General features: G+C 42.3%; 1 protein-coding gene across 1 annotated transcript in view; it reads right to left on the bottom strand.

Annotated features, from left to right (window-relative positions):
* The window catches only part of NOTCH1 (notch receptor 1), a 97,691-nt gene that overhangs the window by 13,223 nt on the left and 56,724 nt on the right, over positions 1 to 27,744 (bottom strand). The window contains exons 5-22 of the mRNA XM_082263647.1: positions 20,456 to 20,578; positions 18,174 to 18,407; positions 17,284 to 17,439; positions 16,996 to 17,181; positions 16,789 to 16,902; positions 14,910 to 15,023; positions 12,262 to 12,495; positions 9,337 to 9,447; positions 8,045 to 8,237; positions 7,712 to 7,857; positions 7,072 to 7,185; positions 4,133 to 4,252; positions 3,677 to 3,829; positions 2,632 to 2,860; positions 1,279 to 1,480; positions 1,002 to 1,155; positions 315 to 499; positions 71 to 203 (exon numbers count right to left, since the gene is read on the bottom strand). Of these exons, the coding sequence (XP_082119773.1) occupies positions 71 to 203; positions 315 to 499; positions 1,002 to 1,155; positions 1,279 to 1,480; positions 2,632 to 2,860; positions 3,677 to 3,829; positions 4,133 to 4,252; positions 7,072 to 7,185; positions 7,712 to 7,857; positions 8,045 to 8,237; positions 9,337 to 9,447; positions 12,262 to 12,495; positions 14,910 to 15,023; positions 16,789 to 16,902; positions 16,996 to 17,181; positions 17,284 to 17,439; positions 18,174 to 18,407; positions 20,456 to 20,578 (2,901 nt within the window). The remainder of the gene's footprint in view (positions 1 to 70; positions 204 to 314; positions 500 to 1,001; positions 1,156 to 1,278; positions 1,481 to 2,631; positions 2,861 to 3,676; positions 3,830 to 4,132; positions 4,253 to 7,071; positions 7,186 to 7,711; positions 7,858 to 8,044; positions 8,238 to 9,336; positions 9,448 to 12,261; positions 12,496 to 14,909; positions 15,024 to 16,788; positions 16,903 to 16,995; positions 17,182 to 17,283; positions 17,440 to 18,173; positions 18,408 to 20,455; positions 20,579 to 27,744) is intronic.

Below are 27,744 nucleotides of genomic sequence, written 5' to 3'. Positions count from 1 at the left end.
ATTCTATTGACAGAGAACAACCAAAAAGAAATATCAAAAATAATTTCAAAGGGATCTTTGCCTGACTCACCCTGTGTTCCTCTGGGACAGGAGCATTTGTAAGTGTTGATAAGATCAATACAAGTTCCTCCATTCTGGCAAGGGTGAGAGTGACATTCATTGATCTCCTCTGAGCAGTTAACACCATGATATCCGGCAACACACTAGAAGAGGCAAAAAAAAAAATATGTTTCAGTATCATTCGGTCTGCTCTAATAACCCATGTTAGGAACCATGTTTTGTATAGCTGGTAAGACATTAAGGAGATAGCACACCTCACAGGAGTAGCCTCCTAGGTAGTCGGTACATGTAGCTCCATTCTGGCATGGATTGGGAGAACATTCATCCACCTGCTCCTCACAGTAACTTCCTGTATAACCAGGCTGGCACAAGCAGTAATGAGTATTCCCAGTGTCCCTACATGACCCGGAATTGCGGCACAGATTGTTAACATCCACCTCTAAAAGAAACAAAATGTTCATATTAGTGGGAATCCTGTGGATAAAGGTGATATATACAGAAACCATCCTAAACCTGGATTATTAAGGTCCAACTCAAACACTCAATTTTTTTTTTCATTTTTAAAAAAAGTAGGGAAGAGTCAGAACCTCTCAATTTTACTGTCATGTCCTCACTTGGGGGATTTTTCCTTGCTTCTAGTCTGGGTGACAGCATAACAAGAAATTAAAAATCATGGATGCCACCAAAACAGGAAGACAAATACAACAACAAAAACCTAAATGTGTTTTGTTGCTGCATCTAACCCCATCAGAAAGATATCCCATTCAATTCTCTCTTTGTGACACCCCAACAACTGAGCCAAACTGAGGCAATATCTCCCCAAAGCGGACACACAGCAATAGAAAAAACAGACGTTCTAGCCTTTCCACACACTATAGAAAAATTAAGTTTGGCTTTTAAACTTATGCAGAGGTATTGCCACTATTAGGTCCTCGACTCACTTTGCTGTAGGGCAGCAACCTCGCACGAGACATTTGGCACATCGCAATACAGTCCAGTCCAGCCACTGTTGCATTCGCATCGATAAAGATTATTCGTCTGCCAGCATTTTCCTCCATTTTTACAGGGAGAAGAGTCACACCAACGAACCAAATTCTGTTTAAAATATAAATGAAACCTATTACTGTTGGTGAAAATAACTCAATAACACATAAGTTGATAACTTGTCTGGATTCAGACTCTTTGTCCACATGATTAAACAAGGGCTTCAATACGTACCTGGCAATTTACCCCAGTATACCCCTGAGGGCAGGTGCACTTGTAGGTGCCATAGCTGTCCTGGCAAGTTCCCCCATTCATGCAGGGTTTGGAGTCACACTCATTGATATCATGTTGGCAGTAGCTCCCGGTAAAGCCAGGCGGACAGCGGCACGTGAATGTGTTAATGCCATCAATACAAGTGCCACCATTGAAGCATGAGCTGGAAATAGGAAGCAAAGTTTCACATAATTTTATCTGTGAGTCATTGAAAAAGTCACACTCAATAAATCTGATATTTTGTGGTTTGGTGGTTGCTAGAGAGTTAAACTCTTGAGTTCCTGATGCTAATTTACGGCTACAGATGAATATTTAGGCACCAGGTCACAAAATAATACCGCTTAACCTGTATTTGTTTGCTGCTAGGCAGCCTACCCCCTGCTACCTTTTTTAACTAGGCCATACCCCCTCCTTCTCCTAAACAAAGAATTCATTTTTTGTTTTTTTGGAGTTCCAGGGTCTGCAAAGATGTTCTGGCCATGATGGGGGAGTTTCACCATTCGTGCTGGATTTGTTAAAATATTTTATATTATGAAAATGTAGTAGGAGAATCTTGGACAAGCAAAAAGGTAGGTGGGCACATCCAAAATTCCCAGGACGACAAAAACAATGCTTGCAATTACAGCAGGAAGAACTTATTATTGAGGTATCCAAGACTTATAAAAAGCCAGGGACTAACTCGAAAAAATATAACATTTTAGGCAGATTGACCCTATCAAAGATAAATCTTAGTTTTCTGCCATTTGCAATTTTAGAAGGCTTTAACCATGAACCTTCCTCCTGCTCTGATTGGCTCACACCATTCCTCCTCTCTTACGATGTCCCACACCAAAGAACAATTATTCATTAGCTGAAATAATCTCCCTCTGCCTGCGTATCTCAGCTCCAGTAACTGGTGCTAGGGACTGGAACATATTACAAGCTAAAAATTATCCAATGTTATACTTTATAAAAAAAATAAAAAAAAACCCTAATTATCATGCCTACCAAAACTGAATTTGTGATCTGTTCTTCAGTTATCTAACCTGCGCTCTCAGCTGTTAACCATTATCCTACTGTAAGCCCACCCACGGGGCAGCACAAGCTAAATACAAGGTTTGTCTGGAACTGTGTGAACCTGACAGGTAGAGATTAAAAATTCTGGAAATTATAGTAGAGCTAAATTACAAATTCTATATAAATTAAAAAATAAAAGACAGTTATTATAGATGCTAAACTTGGTGGCCAAATTAGAAGCATCCTACAGAAAGACCAATAAAATAATTATTTCTAGTTAAACTTTGCAACCAATAATAATGTCAAGGAGAGTGATACCTTTCTGTGCAATCAGGTGTGTTGATTTCACAGTGGATGCCACTAAATCCAGATGGACAAGTACAAGTGTAGCTGTTGACACAGTCAGTGCAGTTGGCACCATTTTTGCATGGGTTGCTAGCACACTCATTAATGTCCTCGTTACATTTTGGGCCACGGAAGCCCGGCAAACAGTTGCAGAAAAAATCGTTAACACCATCAGTGCAAGAACCTCCGTTGTGGCAGGGATCTAAAAATTGGATAAATGAATAATGAAGATGATGAAGATGCCACAAAGCAAATAATACTTAAGTGTATGTCAGGGCACAAAAACATATTTAAAATATTCAATACATGCACCCCCCCCCCCCCCTCCGCATTCCCCAGTGAAACATTACAAGTAAAGAATATGGGTTGACCTGCCAAAAATTATTATGCTACCGATTTAAAATTTGGACTGATAACACACTGGGGTTTATTTACTAAAGCTAGAGAGTGCAAAATTAGTCTCAACTCTGCATAGAAACCAATCAGCTTCTAACCTCAACTTGTTTAATTAGGCTTTGGCAATAAAACCTGTAAGCGGAATGGTTTCTCTGCAGAGTTGAGACTAATTTTGCACTCTCTAGCTTTAGCAAATAAATTCCACTGACTCTGTTGCACTGTAATCCCAACCAATACTGTCAAGCCCTACCTAATGGACTACTAAACGCCACCTATCCCCCACCCCTAAATGTCCTTCTTTACATGCATATATTGACTTCTTTTTCAGAAAAAAAACATGCTGTTGCCTTGTCTCCCAAGAGTCTGCCCATGCATTGTGTGTAGGAAACAGGTTCTTGAGAGATGTAGCTCTCTACTCCTAGGGACCAAATTTTACAACCCCAGTAATGTCACAGGGAGTAATAAGACCATTTCTCCCTACAGAAACAAGGCAAAAGAAAACAACAATGCTGGAACATACTCTAAAGAGGAAGAGAAAGATGTGTGTGGGGTAAATTGGTGTAATGTCTGGACACAACAGAATTCTCTTAAAGGGTAACAGAACCAATCAAGTGATACTCACTTGGCAAACAGTCATTGATGTCCGTCTCGCAGTTTCTGCCGGTGTAACCAGGTTTACAGTTGCATTTGTAACTTCCGTTAGTGTTCTGGCACAAAGCACTGTTTCGGCAAGGGTTTTTCACACATTCATTGATGTCAATCTCACAGGTTTGCCCTGGGGAGAAGATGGACTGGTTTACAAAGAAGGGAAAAGTAGGAGTACATTTTGATTGTGGCATTAAAGAGTTTTTATTTTTTGGAACAACATTTGGGTTACAGGTGGAAGATTAAAAGAACTGCAAGACTTTCCATCCAAATATCTAGGTCTTTGAACAATAACTAATATAACTATCATCTAAAGGACCATAGTACACATACTATAAGCGAACTCCTATTGAGAAGTCATCAGCTTTAGTTTTTTTATTACTTGATCAGTATTGTGATGCAAGTGAATTCATAAATGGATTTATTCACAAACCTTGCCATCCCATAGGACATATGCAGGAAAAGCTTTCATAGTCTTCCGACTCCTGACATCTTCCTCCATTCTTACATGGGCTGATACCACAAGGTGCCAGAACATCTTCACATGTTTCCCCTGGCAAGAAAGCAAGCTTTACCTCAGTATGCTGAGCAAATAAAAAAGCTATATAGCAAACAGAAAAGCAGATCAACTTAGAGCTTTTTTTATGGCTTAAGGAATAGACAAGTATCTCTGTCTGGGTTTTATTGCTGTGTCACTTCATGCCATTGTACATGACTGAGGAAATTTTAACAAGTTGCATCTGTACCAAGAAAGATGCCCCCATCGGGAGATTTTCTCTTGTTTCAGTGACAACTGTCAAATGAGTAAAAATGTCTTCGATGAAAATATAGATAGCAGTAAAGCCAGACAGAATTAAATCCTTTTATACACTGAAACAATTTACCAGTTCATGCGCTGATCCACAACTCATCTACCCAGGCTGGTGATCCTTTTAAAAACACACAGATTTCAATGATGGGGCGTTGCAGCTCACCCTACCCTCCACTGGGTGGTGATCAACTGCAGAAAAAAGGAAAGAAGAGAGCGCACAGCCGCCCTAGCAGAACACCGTTTATTTAAGAAGTAAAAAAAGCTTAAGATGTAGAGACTCACATTCTGGAAATAGACATCAAGCACATGTAATTCATAACAGCATGTCAGTAGCCCTCTCCTATATACAGCCACACGCCGCAAACCGCCACCTGCTCTCTCTCCAGTCCGCAGGCGATGACGTCCGGGAGTACTCACATCCGACTATGAGCCTGCAGGCTGGAGTGCACCTGCACCCGGTCCAGCCGGCGCCATGCCCGATGACATGGAGAGAGGCCTACGGAGACTGAAAATTCACATTAGTAGGGGGATAACAGATTAGTACCACCATAGTAACAAATATTTCATCAAAGAATTGAATTATTACTTTTGAATAATTTATTCTTTGATGAAAGATTTAGGTTACTATGGTGGTACTAATCTGCTATTGTTGGTCCCCCTACCAATGTAAATTTTGAGTTGGTTACCCTTTAAGATGGCAGTGAGGGGATGGGCTAGTGCATTTAAATAGTAGTAGGGCACCAGCAAAGGCGGGACCTGAAGGAGGCCACGCCTCCGAAACACATTGTCTTAGCAACCAAGATTGTGTAGATTGAGGTCTTTGCCTTTGCCTGTGGTCTCCGTAGGCCTCTCTCCAAGTCATTCGACACAGGGCCGGCTGGTCCGGGTGCAGGCGCACTCCAGCCTGCAGGGTCAGAGTCGGATGCGAGTACTCCTGGAAGTCGTCGCCTGCGGACTGGAGAGAGAGCGGGTGGCGGTTGGCGGCGTGTGGCTGTATATTAGGAGAGGGCTACTGACATGCTGTTATGAATTCGATCTGCCTGATGTCTATTTCCAGAATGTGAGTCTGTACATCTTCAGCTTTTTTTACTTCTTTAATAAATGGTGTTCTGCTAGGGTGGCCGTGCGCGCTCTTCTTTTCTTTTTTTTGCAGTTAAATCCTTTTATAATCTCTCCAAAAAATTTGGGCTACAGCTTCCAGACTGATAATTAGTGTTTCAAGCACTCCTGCTACATTCTTGAGAATGAAAAATAAATGAAAACCCTGCAAAGCTGGAAGGAGACCATAAAAGGAACAGCAGGCATGTAGACCTGAGAACTTAGGACATAGATTTCACCAATAGTCACCAAGAGATTTCAAGGGTGTTTATACTTCCAGCAACTTCCATGCACCAAAATATGAATTTTGTATGGACTGAACACATAACTATTACGCAATAATACATGAAAACATATTTAGGTCTGCATGCAAGCATGTGTGGTTATTAAATAGCAGGTAACTTATTTTTCTTTTAGCTACTCTCTTTCCCTAGGCAGCAGTGGCCACTTTCCAAAAACTCCATGATCCTTTTTGTTGCCATGGAGATCAGGATCAGTCAGGAAATTCATTGCGGCTTCCTGCAATTGTCCGTACGGCCATATTAATGGAAGGGGAAGCAGGAAGCGAACATGCAGGATCTGACTGGGACCAGTTCCCAGCCATTGCATATCTGTCAAAATAACCCTTATCCGCCCCATGGAGGCCAGAATGGGTACTGTGGTTGTTGGCCTCTGTTGCTGTCAAAAGAGCAGAACAAAGTATGCGCAGAGGCGATTTTTCCACCCAGAGGCCCCTGAAAGTATCTCGGAAGGATTTCCAGAGAGGATTTCAGCCTGTTTTCATGAAAAACAATGTAAAAAATGTTGCTGGAAAAACAGCACGAGACTCATCGTCTTTTCCAAGCAAAATATTTTCCTCTTATTTCGTAAGGGCAGAACAATGAACGCTGCCCGGAAAACAAGGCTTGACTTTTTTTTTTTTTTCAAAAAGGGATGACTTTCTCTTTTACACATGTCATGGATAAAGCCCATGATCAATAAGACTCAAAGCTCACCTGTCCACTATTTCTCCCAGGAAATGAGGCTGCAACTGGCTGTTGGGAAGGGAATCATGCATGAACCATTCTTTCTGATATGGCTTCCCAACTCAAGCTGTGACTTACTCATTCACTAGCAATTATTGGGTCTTTTGCAGCAAGATAATAATATATGCAGAGAATGCCTGATCACAGCTTCTTGCATACAAAAACCATTTAATTTCTGGAGGTCAAAACGCCTGGAAATCACATTGGCAGTGATGAGGCTGTTTTTCACTGAAGAAAATGCTATCTACTGAGAGAGAACACTACTGAGAGGCCCACCAGTGACAAGTAGTAAAAGAAGACCGTGTCAACCCAGCTCCAATTTATGCAACAAGGAGGCAGCAATGAATGACTTTAACATTGGCAATTCATCATCACCACATTTTTATGCTTTAATGTTACTTTAAAAGATGAAGGATCTTTCCTGGATTGGTGACTTACCAGTATACGGGAGCGGGCAAATGCACTTGTATCCGGCAACTCCGTCTATGCATGTGCCTTGGTTTAGGCAAGGATTTGAAGCACATTCATTAATGTTGGTCTGGCAGTTTACTCCTGTGAGAACAGAAAATGATACATAGATACATCATTGGGATAAAAAAAAAAAAAAAGACACTTGTCGATTATTAATAAATAAAGAAAAAAAAAAAAACAGAAAACCCTTAAAGTTTGTCCAATTTCCTCATAAAAGTAATTCCTAGATAAATATTCTACAGTGTTATTTCTTATAAATATTAGTAGCCATTGATATTTTCTGCATTTAGAAACACATCCAAGCCTTTCACAAAGCAACCTACAGACTTTGCTAGAACTATGTCCTGTGGAAAACCTTTCTACATTTTCACAGCTGTTACAGTAAAGAACTCTTTCAATATGCAGATGTTCCTCCTGCAACGAAGAATGACCTCATGTCTTTTGTGAACAACTTTCCACTGAGCTAATTATATGAACCATTTGTATGCATACACTGTCCACTGATTCATCCAATGCCACAAGTTTATACATTAAACAGTCATGTACATTTCTCTCACGTTTGCTCTACAAAACTGCTTTGTGCACTTGGTTAAGTTCTCATACCCACCGGTGAATCCTTCTCTACATGAACAGATGTAGCCGCTAGTCATGTCCTTGCAGGTGCCTTGGTTCATACAGGGATTGGAGTCACATTCATTGTTGTTAATGTCACAGTTAGTGCCACTCCAGCCCGAGTCACAATCACACTTGTACCTTTAAAAGCAGACAATAAACAGTCACCGCTGAAACATAAAATACAATAGAAGACACTGCACCTATTTCCAGACTAACATTCACATATACACTTCAAACATTCAAAGGGAAAATTTGTTAAGGAAAAACGAAACCTCAGACTTATAATAAACTCCCTCTACATAGCCTTATATGATTGTCAAATTACCCGTTGACCCCATCGTGGCATGTTCCATGGATGCAAGGGTTGCTGCGGCACTCATCCACTTCGGACATACACGTATGTCCTTGGAAGCCCTCAGGACAGGTACACTTGAAGCCATTGACAAGGTCTTCACAGGTCCCTCCATGGCTGCATGGGTTGCTGGCACATTCATCAATGTTCACATTACACATTTTTCCTGTAGAAAAAGGCATATTGAATTAGACAAAAACATTTTTTGGTGGTTAGATCTCAAAGTATAACCTGGAATCTATTATATTTCTACTTGTAAATACATATACTAGCTTTTCACTTAAATCCAACATGCTGAATAACTTAAATAGCTGCTGGCTTTGGAAATTTGTAATTTTATTCAAGCTGAATAATTTGTCTCTGCCCACCCACCACAGAGGGGCAAGACATGCAAAAGTGGAGGTGTGGTTCCTACTTTTATTTTTCAAATATTCTCTAGGTTTGTAACTGCTGCCAATTACGCGATTCTTCCGTTGGCACATTTTTGTTGCTATGTTGAGGTTTTGTCTAGCAATCACTCAAATTAAAAAACGTGGAATTTAGATCCTAAGTTACCAAAGAAGCAATGCAATATATCATAGAATGAACTTGTTTTGCATTAGGCTTGTCTTTTCTATTCCTCGAGTTACCTTTTGCTCCTATTCTCCTGTTAGAGGCCTCCGATGGGACGTACACACCGAAATAAAAGCGTCTATTGATCACAGGACAGATGAGGGACAGTGAGAAGAGTTCTATACATTTAGGCTCTGCACAGGTGATCGGTGAGCCATAGAAAGGGGTCTTGCTTAATTAAGGAATCCCATTAGCTTCCCCTAACCACACACCAGTCAGACGAGCTTAGAAACCTGATCCTATACCTGAGCTGAATAGTCTGGAATCCCTAATGGCAAACTTCACTCCCTACAGCAATCCTCCATCCACCTGGGTTCACACACCACTTCCTGTGACTAACTGAGGCCTCATAACTATAAACTAAGCAGAAAAACAATATGAGGTTTCCCTTCTCCATTTAAATACAAGCTCTGATAGAGAGATAAAGAAGAAGAAACAAAAAAACTCTGTCCACCTGCTTTCTAAAAGAGACAACACATTACTGGATAGGATGTACTAATTGTGCAATCTGTTGTATGTCTTTAGACTGGGGGCTTACCAGATTGTATACAAATTAAATAGGATGTTTAGATATGCCTTCATATTACATATAGTTATGGTAAATCTAAACAGATCATGTACGGCCACTTAAACGATTCAATTGAACACATTACCTGTGTATCCTGGTTCACAGGCACATTCATAGCCGTCAATCTTATCAATGCATTTGCCAGAGTCACATGGGTTGCTGGCGCAGTCATCCAAATTGATCTCACAGTTTATACCTTAAAAAAAAAAAAAAGCCGTTGGTCATAGAACTCTCTTTTTTTCATATTGGACACATTTTACTAGTTGTCACTGGGACCAAGGAGAAAATATTTTTTTTATGTGTAGCTTGTTAAAAATTTAAGCAAAAAACAGCTGTACTTCAAAAGCAACCACTTTTTAGTCTCCTGTAGATGCACATTTGAAGTGACTCACTATGATTTTAAAAGGTTTAGGGAATCCTCCGTACAAAGAAAACCTTATTACCTACCATCGACTGCTGTGATCAAGGAAAAAAATCATGCAGAAAAATCTTCTGCATCCCCCCCTGGGAGTGTCAGATACCAGTGTCATCTGATGTATTCTGTGGTTTTATCTGCAAACTTCTACTTCACAATACTGATGTAGAGACTTGCCAAAAGAACCACAGAGCGCAGTGAGGGGAAACAGGCACCCAACAAGCCCATAAGGGAGGCTGAAGAATGCATTGGTGCAGGCAGCAGGACAATAATTGTTTGCTTTGCAGTGAGCCCTTTAAAACAAACAGTTAAGAGTCACTTTGGGTTACTGAAAGCTCCTGCTACATTTGCATTGTATTGCTAAAAAAAAAAAAAAAGAAAAAAAGAAGGGTCTAGAACAGGCATGTCCAACCTGCGGCCCAGAACCTCAGGCAATGCGGCCCACTGTCCCCTGACAATTTTTTTTTTTGCTGGGGAGGAAGGAAGTCAGGTCGGGGGCATGGCCACAGCAGCTTCCAACTAATGGTAGGCAGAGGCTGCCTCAGAGGGGGTAGGGGAACATGTGCAGTGTTTCTGACTCCTACCACCATGACCACTTCAAATCACTGAAGTGGTCATGGTGGTTAGAGTGTTCCTTTAATAGCTTTTAGAAGAAGTAAACCTCTGTATACTGATTCCATTTTATTTGATCATCCTCTAGTTGTGTTAAATTAGTGCAAGGGGCGCGGCGGCATTTTATTACTTATATACCTTAACTATAGTATATATTAATATGCGGCCCGAGAAAATTTCTCTACACTCAATGTGGCCCAGAGAAGCCAAAAGGTTGGACACCCATGGTCTAGAATTTTTCATACTTGGACAAATGCAGATCTACACATGAAATACTACACATGAAAAACTGTCCTTGTTTTGCGTTTAAAGATTAATTCTCTTGTAAGGTCTTCACTGTGACAAGACCTAGCCTTACCTATGCATGCACACACAGGCTTTACTATGTACCTCCGCATGGTATTCCCTGAATATTTGCACAACGCACGTGTCTCAGTTGCACAGCTGTCAAGGAAGCTGAGAACAGATTTTCTTACTGAGATCCCAAACAATCAGAATCCAGAAGGGGGAAACAAGCCCTACTGGGTTCTGATCGTCTGGGTGTCTACCAAAGCTTTTTGATTGTTTTTTTAATGTGAGTGCAATTGATCTGTTAACTAAAGAAAAATCAAGTGTCAGAACGTTATCACACTATGGTGTACTTTTATGAAACCGAGATGAGCAGTGATCCTGCTGATCGCAGCTCATTTCTGAAAATTTTCGGTTTATGAAACAGAGATGATCGGGGGAGAACATGTTCTACGCTGATCATCTCTACACATGGAGAATCTGTCATTGACTGACACAGAAACGCCCAGTTTATGAAACTGCCATCTCCGCACTTCACTGGCGATCTGTACCAGAATTCACACTCCCGGATTCACCAGCCTGGAGGTGGTGAATCGGGGAGAGAAAACAGAATCGGGGAAGAAGGAAGATTATTGACTTCCTTCTTCCTCGTTTAGACCCCCCAACACAGTAATCATGTTCCCTTGCCACACACACACGTATGTGTATGCTATATATATATATTATATATTCAGCAGTGATAATCGATCACTGCTTAATAAACAGGCACCAGTGATTTTCTCGTGTGGTAGTCTCGCTTTGTCTCACGAGATTACAAGGCAGCCCATTCACTTGTACACAGATCTCGGCCGTTCTCCGAGGAAACACTTCTCCTCTGTTCACCCGGTGAGAACTGAAGTTCTCCGCTTCCTAAACAGGGTGCCAGAGGTGATCATTTTCTTCTGAGAACTGCCGAGAAGTGAACTGAGAAAATAATTCAGTTTCATAAACGTACACCTATGTAACATCATTTTATTACATATATATCTGCCTTGCTACACTAATGCGGTGAACGATGAGGAGGGGATTTTATCAGCTGTTCTAGTGGATCAGAGCATGATTTGCCTTTCCATGAGAATGGTAGGCAATCATTTCTGGTGAGTGGCCTCGAAACTGGGTGTGAGAGCACTTATCGGTGGTGGTCCTGGTGGTGTCTTGTTCTTCCAGTCACTTTGGAACATTTGATTTCTGCACCTTACATACTTTGATGGACTCCTCATCGATTTTGTTTTAATGACCTATTCTTTAATGAACCCCACTGAATTTTTTATGGAAATTTTCATGTAATTTATATGAATTTCAACTGGAGTTTTTCACAGATTTCATACATCGATTTATGCTATTGTTTGCGCTACTGAATTCTTTATTGTGTATTATCGCATGGATATAAGAGTTCCCTTTATTTATATCTACATTTTAAGTAGCAGAAATATACAAGCTTTTGCATTATTATTTGTGAGCGCAGGGATATATTTATAATTTTATAACTTGTGAATATATACTTTGAATACAGCATAAGAATGTGTTTTTGGGTTAAGTTAAAAACATTAATATCAACTAAATTGCAGATTTCGCTAGTGCTCAGTCTCTCAGTCAGCTACGATATAATAGAACAAATGGAAAAGTAAACACTGGCAGATAGATGAAGACACTTACCTGAAGTCCCCTTTAGGCACTGGCATGCATAGCCGTTAACCTTATCGACACATTCCCCTCCGTTCTGGCAAGGCATGCTTTGGCATTCATAAATGTCAGTGTCACACAGCCGTCCGATAAACCCGGGTGTACACTGGCAGGTAAAAGTGGCAATGCCATCAATGCAGGTACCATAGTGGCAGGGGTCTGGGAGGCAGTCATTTATGTCAGTCTCGCAGTGTCCTCCCGTAAAACCTGAAAACCAGAAGTATCACACATTAGACCTGTATCGCTCGGTTACATTAAAAGTTGGGTCACCAAAGTGACAATAAATTGACTTGTTCCCAGATTTTTTTCGTTTTAATTCTAAACACTTATTTTCGGTCTAGTCCAGGAGGTATTCCCGGCCTTCTAATGCAGTTGATTCTAGAGCCTGCCTGGCTGACTCCTGAACTCTGCAATCAAAAATCAATCACTTTTTTCGAAATGTAGAAAGAAGAATCCTTTAAAATTAAGTAGCCAATTTAGTATATTCCATGGAGACATCTATGAAACTTTACAAATTATTCATTTTATTTCCAAGTGCTTTTACAGTACAAACTGCAGAACTAGGATGTTTCCAAGTTTAACTTTATCTTAAAAAACAGGTGGAAATTAAAGAGTTTGGGCTCATGGCGACAGATGCTCTTGTCAAATACTGCATTCGCTATGAAAAGGTAATAGGATTTTGATTACCTGCATTTAATGTGTCAAAAATGCACATCATACACAGAAAAAAAACACTACCTATTGTAATGGGTTCTATTGCTGTGGTTGCATGTAAACAAATAAAATGGCAAATACATAAATATAACATTTTGATGTTGTTACCAGATACTTTAAAGTGGATATAGCAGCTTTCAAAGCTCACTTGCTGGCATTCATATGAGCCTGATTAGAAGTTATTCAGCTGTGAGCCATCTCCAGCATGAGCTGCACAACAAAAGCGCCATTATCCCTCTTTCTCGGCTCATGTCATTGAAGCAGCTCCGCCCGCAGCCCTGAAAGGCCCTTGCTGTTTTCTAAAGCTGCCCCAAACTTTTTCCCGCGTCTTTTTTGTCTGTGCATGGAAAAGGCTCACAGCTCCAGGGAAAAAAGGATGAGGCACAAAAGCAGAAAAGAATAGGAGGCCTCTTTGCTGGCGACACCTTTGCCCTGCACTCCACTTGGAAAGCTGTCTGCTTTGGCTCTAATTGTGACACCAGAGCCGGAGACATCTGCTGCAACAGATCCTTTTCCAAAAGTGCTACTTGGCTTATAGTCTCCCGCCTATTACTGCATAGAACATGGTTTTCTGCAATCTGACTGCCTAAGATATTAAACTCAAATCTCCATTTAAAAAAAAAAAAAAAAAAAAGACATGGGTTCCTGATGAAATGATTTATTAAGTGTTTATTTATACTGTCATTCAATTTTGTATGGCCCCTAGAGGACTGTGCAATCGTTATCTTTATCTAAAGGCAAAACCTGTTTTGGGGGATAAAAAGTGGATTAAACCATTGTCTTTTTTAAGTTGGGGAAAGGTTTACTCCCAGACACCCAACAGTAATGGCCGGAATACACGATAAGAAAATCAGCCGAAAATTTCCGTTCAGCGAATGCCCAGCCATCAATGAGCGATATCGATATTGTGAACGGAAAATACGTCTCGTTTGGGAATGAACGATATTCTATACATTGGTGTTAAGGTCGTTCATTTGAAATCTGTAGAACACTATCACGCTGAACACTGTTTTGATGGTCGGCGGTCAACGGTCGGGTGATATTCGGCCGTGTATGTTGGCAAGGTTTTCGACCAACGAACACTTTTTCATAAGTCGGTGGTCGAATGATCGGGCGATATTCTACTCGTGTACTCCGGCCATAAGGTAGAGGATGTCACTCAAAATCAAGGGCAAGTCCTCATTGAAAGATTTGCCTTCTATCCCTTTTCCCGTGACCATTAAAATTTTCATTTTTTGTTTAGGTGACAATGGTGACCAGGGCAAGAGAAAGGGAGAAAGGGAGAAAGGGAGAAAGGGAGAACCCCCCCCCCCCAAACTTAAAAACACAAAAGGTTTTGGCTTTAGATATACTTTAAAAGAAACATACACCAAGTATGTATGTAGGCTGGCATCACAGACTTTTTAGTCCCTGGTCACACCCATGCGATCCGATTCTGGTGTGGACCAAAAAAAGAGTTCTGCGCGACTACGTGCAGTGCGCTGCAAATCACATGCAATGTCTGTCATCGCATATGTGTGAACTGGCTCTTATAGGTGCTTGGCTGTCATGCTGATCCAAATGCCACAGTACCCTTCAAGTTCCAGACCTGCAATACTTTAAGGCAATCCAAATCCTGACTTCATATCTCCCTTTGCTAGCTGCATGCTTGTTTCTGGTCAGTGACACAGTACAATAAATGCATTTATTTTAAATCTGGCTAGTTAACCTGTTAGTATGATTAAATGGTTGAGGCCAGAAATCCACAGAAACACTGGAGAACATACAAACTCCATGCAGACTGCTCAAAGATGGCACCCGTAGCTGAAAATGCATATTGGTAATCGCCAAGTCATTATAGTAAGACAGAAAAAAAAAAAAAACACACACCACTAAATTTAAAGGCACCAACAAAACAGATGTGTTACCTTCAGCACACTTGCAGGTGTAGGTGTTTGGCCCATCCAAACACTTGGCGCCATTCTTGCATGGTGTACTGGCACATTCATCAATATCATATTGACACTGGGGCCCATTGAAACCTATGGGAAGAAAAAAAGTGCACTGATGTAACCTTTCCTACAATATAGATCAACAGCTAAAAGCTACAATTAGTATAAATGGAGGTGAGGTTTGTTAGAACAAGAATTGTGCTTTAAAATTCTGTGTGTAATTAGTCATTTTTGGGATCTTTATAAATTATTAGTCCAGAAGGTGAAAAAAAAGGCCAGAATTAAGTCTTCCATCTTTTCACTACTTTATTTGCTATCATTGCACATCACAGTTTGTAAGCCGGTAAACTGCCTCTTGGCCCAGGGTCTGTCTCTCAATAAACGCTTTGCATCCACAATCCCACTTTGAATGCTCTCAATGGCTTCTCTGGGATTTCAGCTCTGTTGATCCCCTCAGACCAGACAGGGCAAAGTGTGCTCTTTATTCAGAAATTTTGAAACCTGCTGTGCGTTACCATGGCGATGACCACACGGGGAAATGATAGGTATAAACATCTGACTGCGCATTCCCAACATCTTATTTAAATCCTTGGTAAAGCATTATCCCTTTCAAAGATTAGCTGGCTATAACCTTCCATCCCAAGCAGCGGATTAGTTCAGACCAGCGCCATCTTTCAAGCTGCTGACCTGAACCAACAATGATTAGTCAGGAGTCATTTTATTCACAGGGAACCAGTGAGGTCAGCATCAAATATGCATGTACAATCTAACTAAACAAATCCAAATCGCTGCTTTTAACTGCATTGGTTGGTTCATTTAATGAGTAACTGTGATGGGACTTATTTTGGGGTCCACACCCACATACATCAAATGAATGCATAGAATCCTTTGCTTTAATAATTCTAAGGATATGGCACTGTAAATAGTTGAGGCTAAAATGTTTTGCAGTTATTAAAGCAGATGTTTCATGAAAAAAAAAATGCATTCTAATGGTAAAAAACGATAATAATAATCATCCCACTGAGATTTTATAACATGGCTTTGTGTATCTTCTAGTGCCAACCCCAGACAATCCATTAACCTGGCATGCCAAGCTGAATCCTCTTAGTCATACGATTGTCAGAGTCATTCTAATGTGGCATTAAATAGAAAAACGTACTAAAACAGGTACAGACACTGTACTTGTTAAACTCATCACATCATTTTCTCAGTACTGGTTTCCTTTAAATTCTTATAAGATATCAGAGGCAGCAAGAACCAAGATAAACCCAGCAAGTAATATTTCCCTTTGCAGTCTGACAGCACTCCAATATGGCGGTTTCAGAATATACTTTAGGCCCCTTTCACACTTGTGCGACTTATCCTGCAACGTTGCATGACAAGTCGCACTCCATGATTTCCAATGACCGTTCTGAATGCACCGTTCAGATCTGTGCAGCTTCAAGTCGAAACAACTTCAAAGTAGTCCCTGCACTACTTTGGGCTGATTTGAATGCGTTTTGAGGTCAATAGACATAGGCATTGCTTCAAGTCCAGCCAAAATCGCATAAAAATTGCGGTAAAATCTAGCACCTTTTAGGTAGCATAAGTGTGAAAGGGGCATTACACAGGGAGTGCAGGCCACACAAGGTCCTCATATTGGCAGTTAAGAATAATAATGAAATGTGATTTCATGCCAGCCAGCAGAAAATTTCACTATCTTACTAATCAAGCGTCAGCAAGATAGAGGGGAAAAAAAAAAAAAAACAGATGAGAAGAGAGATTCTCCTATTGAGAACTGATAAAAAACTGCCCAAGGCTGAAGATTAACCGCAACCTTGCAAAGCAAAGCCGCTTTATTGATCTCTTCTCTTACCTGTAGGGCATTCACAGTGAAACTCGTTGATTTTATCGATGCATTTGCCATTGTGTAAGCAGGGGTTGCTGGAGCATTCATCTGTATTGATTTCACAGTATGTGCCTTCATAGCCTGAAAATCAGAAAACATTAGAATTAAAGTAAAGTAAAACACAGACACGTTACTGCATAGTTGAGGCTTCTGACAATTATATAATGCTTGTACCTGGCATACAGATACAATGGAATTCACCAATCTGGTCAAGGCACGTAGCATCATTCTGACAAGGGTTTGAAAGACATTCATTGACATCAATTTCACACCTCGGCCCAGAGTAGCCTGGGAGACAGTTGCATTGGAAAGAACCCTGAGTGTTGATACATTTTCCTGCATGTTCACATGGATTGGCACCTGATCAATAAAGGGACATTATTAATATTCTTCTGCTTTAGTAAACGGGACAAAAAGACAACCATGTTGACCAGAACATCAGATTTGAAGCCTATGCCTTACCTAGCGAGCACTCATCTACATCGTGATTGCAAGCAGGACCGCTGTAGCCAGATGGGCAAGTGCAAATAGCTTTGCCATTGACAGGGTTGGTATCACAGTTGGAGCCTTCATTGCATGGGTTGCTGATACAAGCATCTTCAAGGTGACAGAGAAGACCTAAAGAGAGGGGACATTCATTTTTAGGTGTAATATTTAGCTAGTTACTCTCCTTTGCTCAGAGTTTACACTGGAACAGAAGACTACTCCTCAGTACATGTGTGTTGTAGTAACATTTTTGTTGATAAAGCAACCTTCATCCAGCAAATATGGTGTAGTAATTGCAAACTTTTGGTCATAAGTTTTTTCAGGTTGGCTACTGCACCTGGCCAGGGTATAGGTCACCCCATGTACTTGTACTACATACTGGGTCTCACCTTCACACAATAGACTTCCTTTAGTGTGTGTGTGTGTGTAGTGACTATTTTCATAGGATTGGTGACTTAGGTAAAATATGAGCACCTTTGTGACACACAAACATTAAAAATTATTAGGCTGCGAGTCATAAATTGTTGATTGAACTTCCCCATGCCAGCATCAGAGATTTCTACACAGTACATCTATAAAATGTTTATCTCAGAAAAAACTCCATTTGCCAGTGTAAAGGCAAAGATCTAGAACTGACAGAGCCCATCTCTTATAATTCTGTTCTTACTGATCAAAAGCAGCAACCATCTTAATTTAGATGGCCTTAAAAAAAAAAAAAAAATGTATCTCATCAAAACAGTTTATTTGACGTGGTGTGCCTGAGAGTTTGGTTAAGACCAGCCAACACATGAAAACAAAATAATAAATGTAATAATGAAGCCCCATGTTCTAGGCCTCTGGCATGATACATGACAGCTCGTTCTCACCTGTGCGTCCATGTGGACACTCGCAATAGAAAGATGCAACTCTATCATGGCAGGTTGCTCCATTGTTGCAAGCAGCATTGGCGCAGTCATCAATATTTTCACTGCAATCCTCTCCCGTCCAGCCGTTGACACAAACGCAGTTATAAGTACCATGGGTGTTGTGGCATGTACCGCCATTCTGGCAAGCATTTGGCATCAACTGACATTCATCGACATCTTCAGTGCAGTATTGGCCTATGAGGGAAGACAATGAAAATTGCTTTACTACTATTAGCTGGAACTGGAGAGAGGCCAGTGAAGGGCCACAAACCTAATAAAAGGGACTGGAGGATCTCAGCTATGAGGAAATACTACAAGCATTGAACTTATTCTCTCTGGAGAGAAGACCCATAGGTTGAACTGGATGGACTGGTGTCTTTTCTCAACCTCACTATGTAACTTTATGTAACTGTGTAATTTAGGGAATGTATGCGTTCATTAGATTTTTTACTTTGGAACATCTCAATTTTATAGAGGCCTATGTGGGTATTTGTGATTAGTAGCCTAGAGAGAGGAGGCATACCAAATAGGACTTGCCATTAGAATTATCGAATCAAAGAAGGAAAATGCTTAGTAAGGTTATTTACCAGCTGCAATGAATTTCCTGCCCTGAAAAACTCATAAAAAGGAAAATGTTGTTGCTAAAACTAAGTGTTACAGTTTATAGATGACATTTTCATCAAGGCCTCAATGGCAGTAAAATCTATGTAGCTTTTGTTGAGGCACAATTCTCTGGCAGGTCAGGACAAGTTCAAAACACTTCATAAAAGAAAAGACAGTCTATAATACTTTTTCCTAAAGACAACAGTGTTGCATGATGCCATGCATGAAATACTCGTACACACGCGTCGTAAATCGGCAGGGAATTTTCGTCCGACCACCGATCTGCCGATTTTCGGCTTGTTAGCATGATGCTTCCGACAACCGACTCTGACTTTTCGGCCGAAAAAAATCTGGTGTGCAGGCTATAAAATTTTTGTCCGTCGTCAAAACACGGCCGATTTTCGTGCAGTCAGTACAGATTGACAGGGAAAAATCTAATGAGCAAGACTGGGCATGCTCAGAGAAGAAAGAACACAAAGAAAGCAAACCAACACATGATATCACTTCTGAAGTAGAATTTTGTCGGGCGAGAAAATTTGTGTGCAGTCTAGGCACATTCCAACCAACAAAACACCACTCTGGACAAAAGACGGACGATCGATCGGCCGATAATCGTTGCGTGTGTACTAGGCTTTAGAATCTCACTACACCAACTTGTGTTTGATTTGCCTGACTGAAGACCAAACGACCAATCACGATGTTCCCAGGGCTGGCCCAAGACATTGTGCTGCCTGGGTCCAAGAATTAAATGCTGCCCCCCTTCCCCCAAAATAAATCATGCCCATCAAAAGGCCCCCCACATCCATTATTTTAATTTCATGACAATTAAAACTAAATATTAATTGTAAACGCTGTTCTCAGAATGCGGGGATCCGGACTGCATTAGCCTAAGAATGCTGGGATCAGGAGCGTGCGTTAGGCTCAGAGCGCAGGGATCAGGGGGTGATTTGAAGGGTGGTAGAGGACACTGCTATGGGGGAGAACCTGCCCAGAACAGTGTCCTCTGCCCCCTTCAAATCATCCCCCCACACAGCTGTGTTCTCTGACCCCTTTCCCTTATAGCAGTGACCTCTGGCCCCCCTCAAACACCCCCCTTCCCTCCCATAGCAGTGTCGTACCCTGCCGCCGAGAAAAGAAGGCAGCATTCTGGACAGAGGCAAAGAGAGTGAGCCAGCAGAGTGACTTTCCATATTAGTAATCTGGTGATTGGTTGCTTAGGACGGCCCTGTGTCCTAGCAACCAATCATCTGCGGTTTAACTTCAAATGTTAATTTGGGAAGCTCCTCCTCCTGCCCTCCGTCCTGAGCTTAGCTGCCTCCTGCTCTCCACTGTTCACTGATGACAGTGGCGGAGGGGGCTTGCGAAGGCAGATAATGGAAGAGAGTGGGACAGGCGCAGCTGAAGAGGTTGGAGACTGGGTGGGGAAAGAAGGACCGGCAGCTAGAAGGTGGTTAGCGGCGCAGGAACCTGTTCGTAATCTACCCATCACCTGCTTGCAGTTGACAGGTGGACTGCTATTGATGGGTTGCCGACCCCCACCTCTTGGGTTTGCTACCCCTCTCAAAGTTCTGTCTGGGTCCAATGGACCCAGTGGGACCCATGGTAGGGCCGGTCCTGGATGTTCCTTTTATGTGACTTACCAGTCCACTCTGGAAGACACTGGCAGTTATAGGTGTTCACACCATCCACACAGGTGCCTCCATTCTTGCAGTTGTGTCCAGGACAATCATCAATGTTCTCCTCACAGTTTTGACCTGCAAATCCTATTAAAACATAAAATCATAGTAATTTTTAAAATTTGTTCCAGAAGTCTATTTGCTACAATATGGTTTAAAAATGCAATCAGCAAGAAATTAATTTTTGCAACAGGGATACAATCAGTGTTTTTATACGCAGGTTGTAATGGACAGCTTGGCTTCACCCTCACTATATTGTGAGAGGCAAGCTGGTGGAGTCCAATGAAGGAAGGAAGGTCTCTTGGGGCGGACATAAGCCAAGCTTTTGCTCAATGATTTAGAACTGGTGTGTTTATAAGGTGAATAGTTCAAATTTGGCAGCAGTTTCTGTAAACACTGGAGAAAGAAAAGTTACTTTATAAAATGAGGGAAAGGGCAGGAACAACAATGGTTAATCCTTCAAAATAGCTGCATTAAGTGGACAGCTGCATTATCAAACTTCTTTATTGCCCAACCACTTTGGCTCCTGTTGAGATTAAATTACAACAGAAACACTATTTTGTTACTCCAGTTCAGACTGTAACCACAGGTAGAATTCAGTGCTGTGTACCTATGACACAAGGAGTTGATTCTTTTTTGTTTACAGTAAACACACACAAGGCAAACCGTTTTACACTGAACAATTACACTGCTTGCCCTCTGCAATATAAGTGTAAGAGTGTGCTGGCTCACCCGCTGAGCCTGCAATCAGATAAAGTCATTTAGCTGCAATTGCAGGGAGAGGCCCCGTAATATTACTGCAATGACGGCGGTTGTAAAAAGGACTTGTGATAGCCGCCTTCAGTCACTACCGCCAGGCTGATTATGGAAATCTTGTCCACAAGACCAACATGTGGCGGGTTACTAATTAAACACGCTACTACTGCAGGATGGCGGCACTTATGAAGAGCGTGGCCTGGAAAGAAAATCAAGGCCTGGCTCCCCATAGCTTATTACTTCTCCCTGAATACAGCAGAATACTGGACTGTTGAGATAAAAAAGACAGCCATCCTCTATGGCGGGGGTCTGCAAACTATGGCCCTCCAGTTTTTCGGGGACTACAATTCCGATCATGCCTAGTCATGTCTGTGAATGTCAGAGATTTACAATGCCTAATGGGATGTGTAGTTCTGCAACAGATGGAGGGCTGTAGTTTGGAGATCCCTGCTCTTGATTTACTAAAACTGGAGGGTGCAAACTCTGGTGCAGCTCTGCATAGCAACCAATCAGCTTCCAGGTTTTCTTGTCAAAGCTTAAAGTAATTGTAAAACGTTCATTGTTTTAAAAAACAAACAAAAAAAGGCAAACATTTTATACTTACCTGCTGTGGGAAAGGGTTTTGCACAGAGCAGGCCCGATCCCCCTCTTCTGGGGTGCCCCCGTGTCGCTTCTGGCTCCTCCTCTTCATCGGGTGCCCCCACAGAGCCGCTTTCCATGGGGGAACCTGCGCGGGCAAGCTCCCAAGTCCTGCTGCTGCTTCCATTGACACAGACAGCAGGACTTGGCATCACCCCTGCTCTCGTGTCACTGGATTTGATTGGCAGCAGCGGGAGTCAATGGCTCCTGCTGCTATCAATCTATCCAATGAGGACCTGAGACAGCAGCTGGAGCTGCTGGGCTTGTGCTTGTCGCGGAACTTTGTGTTCAGGTAAGAATAATAGGGGGTCTGGGGGGCAGCTGCAACCAAGATGGTTTTTCACACTAATTCAAAAACTGCATGAGACTTTACAACTCCTTCAATTGAAGAAGCTGAAGTTAGAAGCTGAATGGCTACCATCCACAGCTGCACCAGATTTTGCACTCTCCAGTTTTAGCAAACCAACCCCTATGTAATGCATACTTTTGATAGGAAGGCCTTCTATGGCCCTGCTGGGGAGATCACACCCTCTCTCTCTCTCTCTCTCCCCCTCCTGTTTGACCAACCATCACTTCTTCTGGTGACAATTCTGCACAATTTTGAGAGATCTCTTCTAGCTTCCCGTTGTGTCTCTGGAACATAAAATGAAGGGAAATCTCCAGAGTAGAGCACAGACCGCAGAAAAAAAAAACGTGGGTTTTAACTGTTCCCTACTCTATGCAAAACGAAGAACTAGGTTTAAGGCTCCATTCATTCTTGTAGGACTCCAAAGTTGTGCCGACTTTGGAGTGCAACTTTGACGCAACTCTGAATGGGTGCAACTTGGATATGACTTTAGCTTTGACAAGTGATAATGAACAACTGCTGCACTGTATAACATTCAGGTATTACGTTAATGCAACTTTTGGGAGCTAACATTGAAGTCTATGGCCCTCAAGTGGATTGAAAATTGGACCAAAGTAGTGCATGAACTACTCTGAAGTTGCTGCAACTTAAGGCTACGTTCACATGTAGGCGTGTTGGGGCGTTTTTCAGCTCCAAGGATCAGCTCAAAAAATGCCCAACAAGACAAATCCTATTAATTTCAATGACCCCTGTTCACATCTAAGCGTTCGACGCCTTGAGCAAAACGCCTGACGCTCCCAAAAAGTACATGAGCTTCTTTTTGGTCAGATTACAGACGTTTTTGCCCCACAGACTGCTGGAAAGGCGATAGAGCATTTTACAGGCGTTTTACCTGTAAAACGCTTGTAAAAATGCCAAGAAAAAGCCTGGAAAACGCCTAGAAAATAGCAGCGCCTAGATGTGAACGTAGCCATAAGTTGCACATATAATAATAGTTATCATTGGAAAACATGAGGAACAACTTGTCATGCGACTTTAATGTCCAAAGTGTGAATGGAGCCCAAGTCATACTTTACAGTGTATCCAGCCCCCCAAAAATTTAATATATTGTAGCTTACCAGCTCTTAGATCTGTTGGATGCATTTTTATTTTTAAGGCTTTTTAGGTTTATTTATATCTAGCAATCCTGCAATTAAAAACACACTTCTTGTCCCTGGGTGGCTACGCTCACTCCACCATAGCAATAGAGGAGCCATGGTTGTCTCCCCAGGCTGCTCTCCTGATCTGGACTACAAACACATCTTCCTCTCTTCATGCCTATTGCCTTAAGGGTGGGGGAACTTGTGGTTTACAGAAGATATTTTGGAACAAAGATAACATTGTGATTTTAGAGCAGACATTACATTTGTGGTAAGATCAGACTGTAATTTCTGTACTGGCTGAAAATGTTCTTAAAGTGGTTGCAAAAGGCAGAAGTTTTTTTTTTTTTTATTTTAAAGCGGAAGTGAAGTCTCATTTTGTAATTGTACCTACAGGTAAGCCTATAATAAGGCTTACCCATAGGTACTGTGAATATTTCCTACAGTTTAGGAGATATTCAGAATGCATGCAGCTGATGTCATCGGTGCATACACTCTGAAGGTCCCCCTTACTGTGCCGGACCTTCAGGACCGCGCCGTAAACGGCGGCTTCCGCGCGCATGCACGGCAGTGTTGTCATTGCACCGACGAATCTGGAAGAAACACAGGGGAAGATGTCAGCTTTGTTCTAAGGTATTTCACAATTTTTTTTTCGTTTTGTTGTTTTCCTCGAGGTTTACAACCGCTTTAATGCATTCTATACATTAAGATAAAGCCTTCTGTGTGCAGCAGCCCCCCTAAGGCTAAGTTCACATGTAGGCGCTTTAGGGTGTTTTTCTGCTCTAGGATCAGCTCAAAAAACGCCCAACAAGACAAATCCTATTCATTTCAATGGCCCCTGTTCACATCTAAGCATTTTGACGTTTTAAGCAAAATGCCAAACGCTCAAAAAAGGACATGAGCTTCTTTTTGGGCAGATTACAGGTGTTTCTATTTTGTTTCCATTGGTCACTTGTCAACCTAAAAACGCCTGCACAAAAATGCCTGAAAAAACACCTGTAAATAGCAATGCCAAGAAGTGAATGTAGCCTAATACTTACCTGAGCCCCATCTTCATTCAGTGATGTTGCAGGAGAGACTTGACTGTTGGGACACAGCAGCGGGCACCATTGGTTCCCACTGCTGTCAAAGTCAGTGAGCCAATGAGGAGAGAGAGGGGGCGGGACCGAGCCATGGCTCCATGTCTCAGCCATGGCTCAGCCTGACAAGTCGCGGACCGTCGCGGTCCATTGTGTGGTACAGGAACGGTTCTAATAGGAGCGACACAAGTCAAAAAGGGTCCTGTACTACTTTGGGGCGACCTGGAGCGACTTGCATAGACATTTTATGAAGTCCGTGCAAGTCGCGCCGAAGTCGCGCTGCACGCAACTTCACAGGTCGCCCCTGAAGTTGTGCCGCTTCAGTGTGAATGCGGTGTAAATGGACACACAGAGCAGCAACTCGACCTGGGTGACCCCATAGCAAGCTGCTTGCTTGGGGGGCACTCAACAGGAGGGAGAGGCCAGGAGCGCTGTTGAGGGACCCGAGAAGAGGAGGATTTTGGCTGCTCTATTCAAAACCTCTTCACAGAGCTGGGAAGTAGAACATGTTTGTTATTTTTAAACCAAAAAAAAAAAAAACTATTACTTTACCCTGAAAAATGAAAAACGAACGTGACCGCCATATCCAAAGACTGGTAAGCTGCATTATATAACTTTTTGTTCTTAGGTTTGGATATCCTTCTAGGTTAGCTTGAAGGCTAGATGTTCATGTATGCAAAGCTGAATAGGATGTAATCAGTACAAAAAAACTGCATAAAGTTGTCCCAAAGTGTGAAGACAAATGCAATCATTAAAAAGTTCTCATGTGAAAAATAAACATTTTCTTTTTGTTACAAAGTCTTTCACACACTGTAACAAAGATAAAGCGGCAGAAGGCAATTTGTCAGGCTAGGCTGCTCAGCTAAAGTTCAGTCCTGTGTTTTATACTGCGAGAGGCCTTTTTTTCTGGAATCCTTGTGACTTATCCTGGACGGGGACACTCCTCCTATTCACAAATCACTGTACACCAAACAGTGCATTCAGGTAGTGCCAGATTTAGCTTTCTTATCTGATAAAGGCAGGATTTATACAGCAAACATGCTCTCAACCTGTCATTTTCCACAATTCTTCATGGTTAGCCCCTACCTGGCAGGTGTAGGAGGTGCCCAATGAAGATGGAACGCCAGCGGTCCAGGCAGGCCGCCTTCTCTGTTTTGGGTTCACCTCGGCTGTGTTTACTGTAAACACACAGCAAATTCTTTGAGCCTGCAATGAATCGCTGTATGCCAGGTTAGCAGGAGGGGAGGGGGTTGCCTTACGGCCTTGTTCCACCAGCAGGTGTAATCTGATCTGTACATATTTATACAACAACAAAAAAACAAGTCTTTCTGAAAGTGTTTCTAAATCACTTGGCTGCGACTCCGGACTCTTAATTCTCCATATTAAAGAAACTGGTTAAAACCGACTTTCCACATCCACAGCCGTGGCTACACAAATCTAAAAACAAAAAGCCATAGAAAAGTCACTAGTGTACAAATAAAAAGTAATAAGCGGAAAGAAGGTCACAGTTTACAATCCTGTGAAAGTAGTCGCTTGGTAGTGCTGGAAATTTAAAGAGACAGCAGTCATCTGGGAGCATTGGTGTATTGCATTAGGGTGTGCACCCCAGAGCACAAACACACAGGCGTGTATATCAGCATATATGAACGGTGTCCGTTTTTAGATTTATTATTGTAGCACTGCCCCCTAGAGGGCTGCTGAGAATTGCACTTTCTGGATTCTCCTGGATTACCCATAAGCAAGTCTGTGGAAACGTATCACTTTAGACCAGGGGGTCTCCAAATATTTTAAACAAAGGGCCAGTTCATTATTCTTCTTTAGGAGGGCCGGATTGTGGCCTGCAGGGGCAGTAAATGTCCCGGGCTCGGCATCAATGAGAATAAATATGGCCTCAGGTTTGATGGTCAATAGGAGAAAAGAGCAGTGCCCCTATTAGGCCAGGATTAGCTGGAGTGGCAGCTTCCCACTGCTTTTAATCAAGCAGGTGCATTCACAGGTATAAATGTACTCTTATTTACAGGCACCACTGATGAAATACAGGGCTGTCTTACCGAATGGGCACGCTGGGCAGTTGCCCGGGGGCCCCACTTGCCCGGGGGGCCCCACCTGCCCAGGGACTCAGCCCCAGTCAAGCATTGGTCTCGACTCTCGTGGGCATCCTGCTGTCCAATTTAGCAGGTGGCAAGCACCTGTCGGCCCTCTGCTGCTGTCAGGCCACTTGGGCCATGGAGGGGGAGCCCATAACTGCAGGAATGCCTGTCTGCCACCACAGGAACAGGCTCACACAGGACACTAGAGTCTGACTCCCATCCATGTGTGTGATAATTTGCATTTTTATTACTGCGGGTGATTGTGTAGGCAGGGCCCCAGTGCACTGCATTGCCCAGGGGCCTTCAATGCTCTTAAGATGGCACCGATGAAATATACTTGTGGGGTGTTGGTCTTTCCTGAGGTGAAGTCTTTTATGACTCGACACCCCAATTATTCATGTTACATTATGGCTTAAATCAGTGGTCTCCAAATTGCAGCCCTTTGCTTACCCTTGGGGCACAGTTCTCCCATGGACGCCAACGATGGGGCAGGCTTTCTCCCATGGACGCCAACGATGGGGCAGGCTTTCTCCCATGGACGCCAACGATGGGGCAGGCTTTCTCCCATGGACGCCAACAATGGGGCAAGCTTTCTCCCATTGACGCCAACAATGGGGCAAGCTTTCTCCCATTGACGCCAACGAGGGGGCACACTTTCTCCCATTGACGCCAATGATGGGGCTCGCTTTCTCCCATTGACGCCAATGATGGGGCTCGCTTTCTCCCACTGACGCCAATGATAAGGCACTATTTCCTAAAATGACACCAACAATGGGGCATTATTCCTCCTCCTAGTTCATGTTTACATGTACTAGGGGGAGGAAGTGTTTGCATTCTTTACTCCCAATGATCCCAGGACAATTCTACTCCAAATGGCCACAGTCTGCCCCCCCCAAAGTCTAAAGGACAGTAAACTAGCCTATTGTTTAGAAAGTTGAGGCCCCTGGCCTAGTTCTTTGGTGGAGGGCAACATTACCATTCATTCAGCCTTCCAGAATAGGAAATATCTGGCTTGAGTTGGAAACGGCCTTTATGCTATATGCAAATTCAGTGAGCTGAATCGCCTGCTAGTTTTTTGAAAATATAAACTTTATTAGAGTCCATTGAATGAGCACATCATAACAGAAAACAATATTCTCCACACGTTGGAGTTAACAAGATACAATACATATTGTACAACCAGGTGAAAGAATATCACAAATAA

The sequence above is a fragment of the Pelophylax lessonae genome (genome assembly GCF_965119305.1).
Source record: "Pelophylax lessonae genome assembly, chromosome: 7".
Taxonomy (NCBI): Eukaryota; Metazoa; Chordata; class Amphibia; order Anura; family Ranidae; genus Pelophylax; species Pelophylax lessonae.
This window is presented reverse-complemented; position numbering and strand designations above follow the sequence as displayed.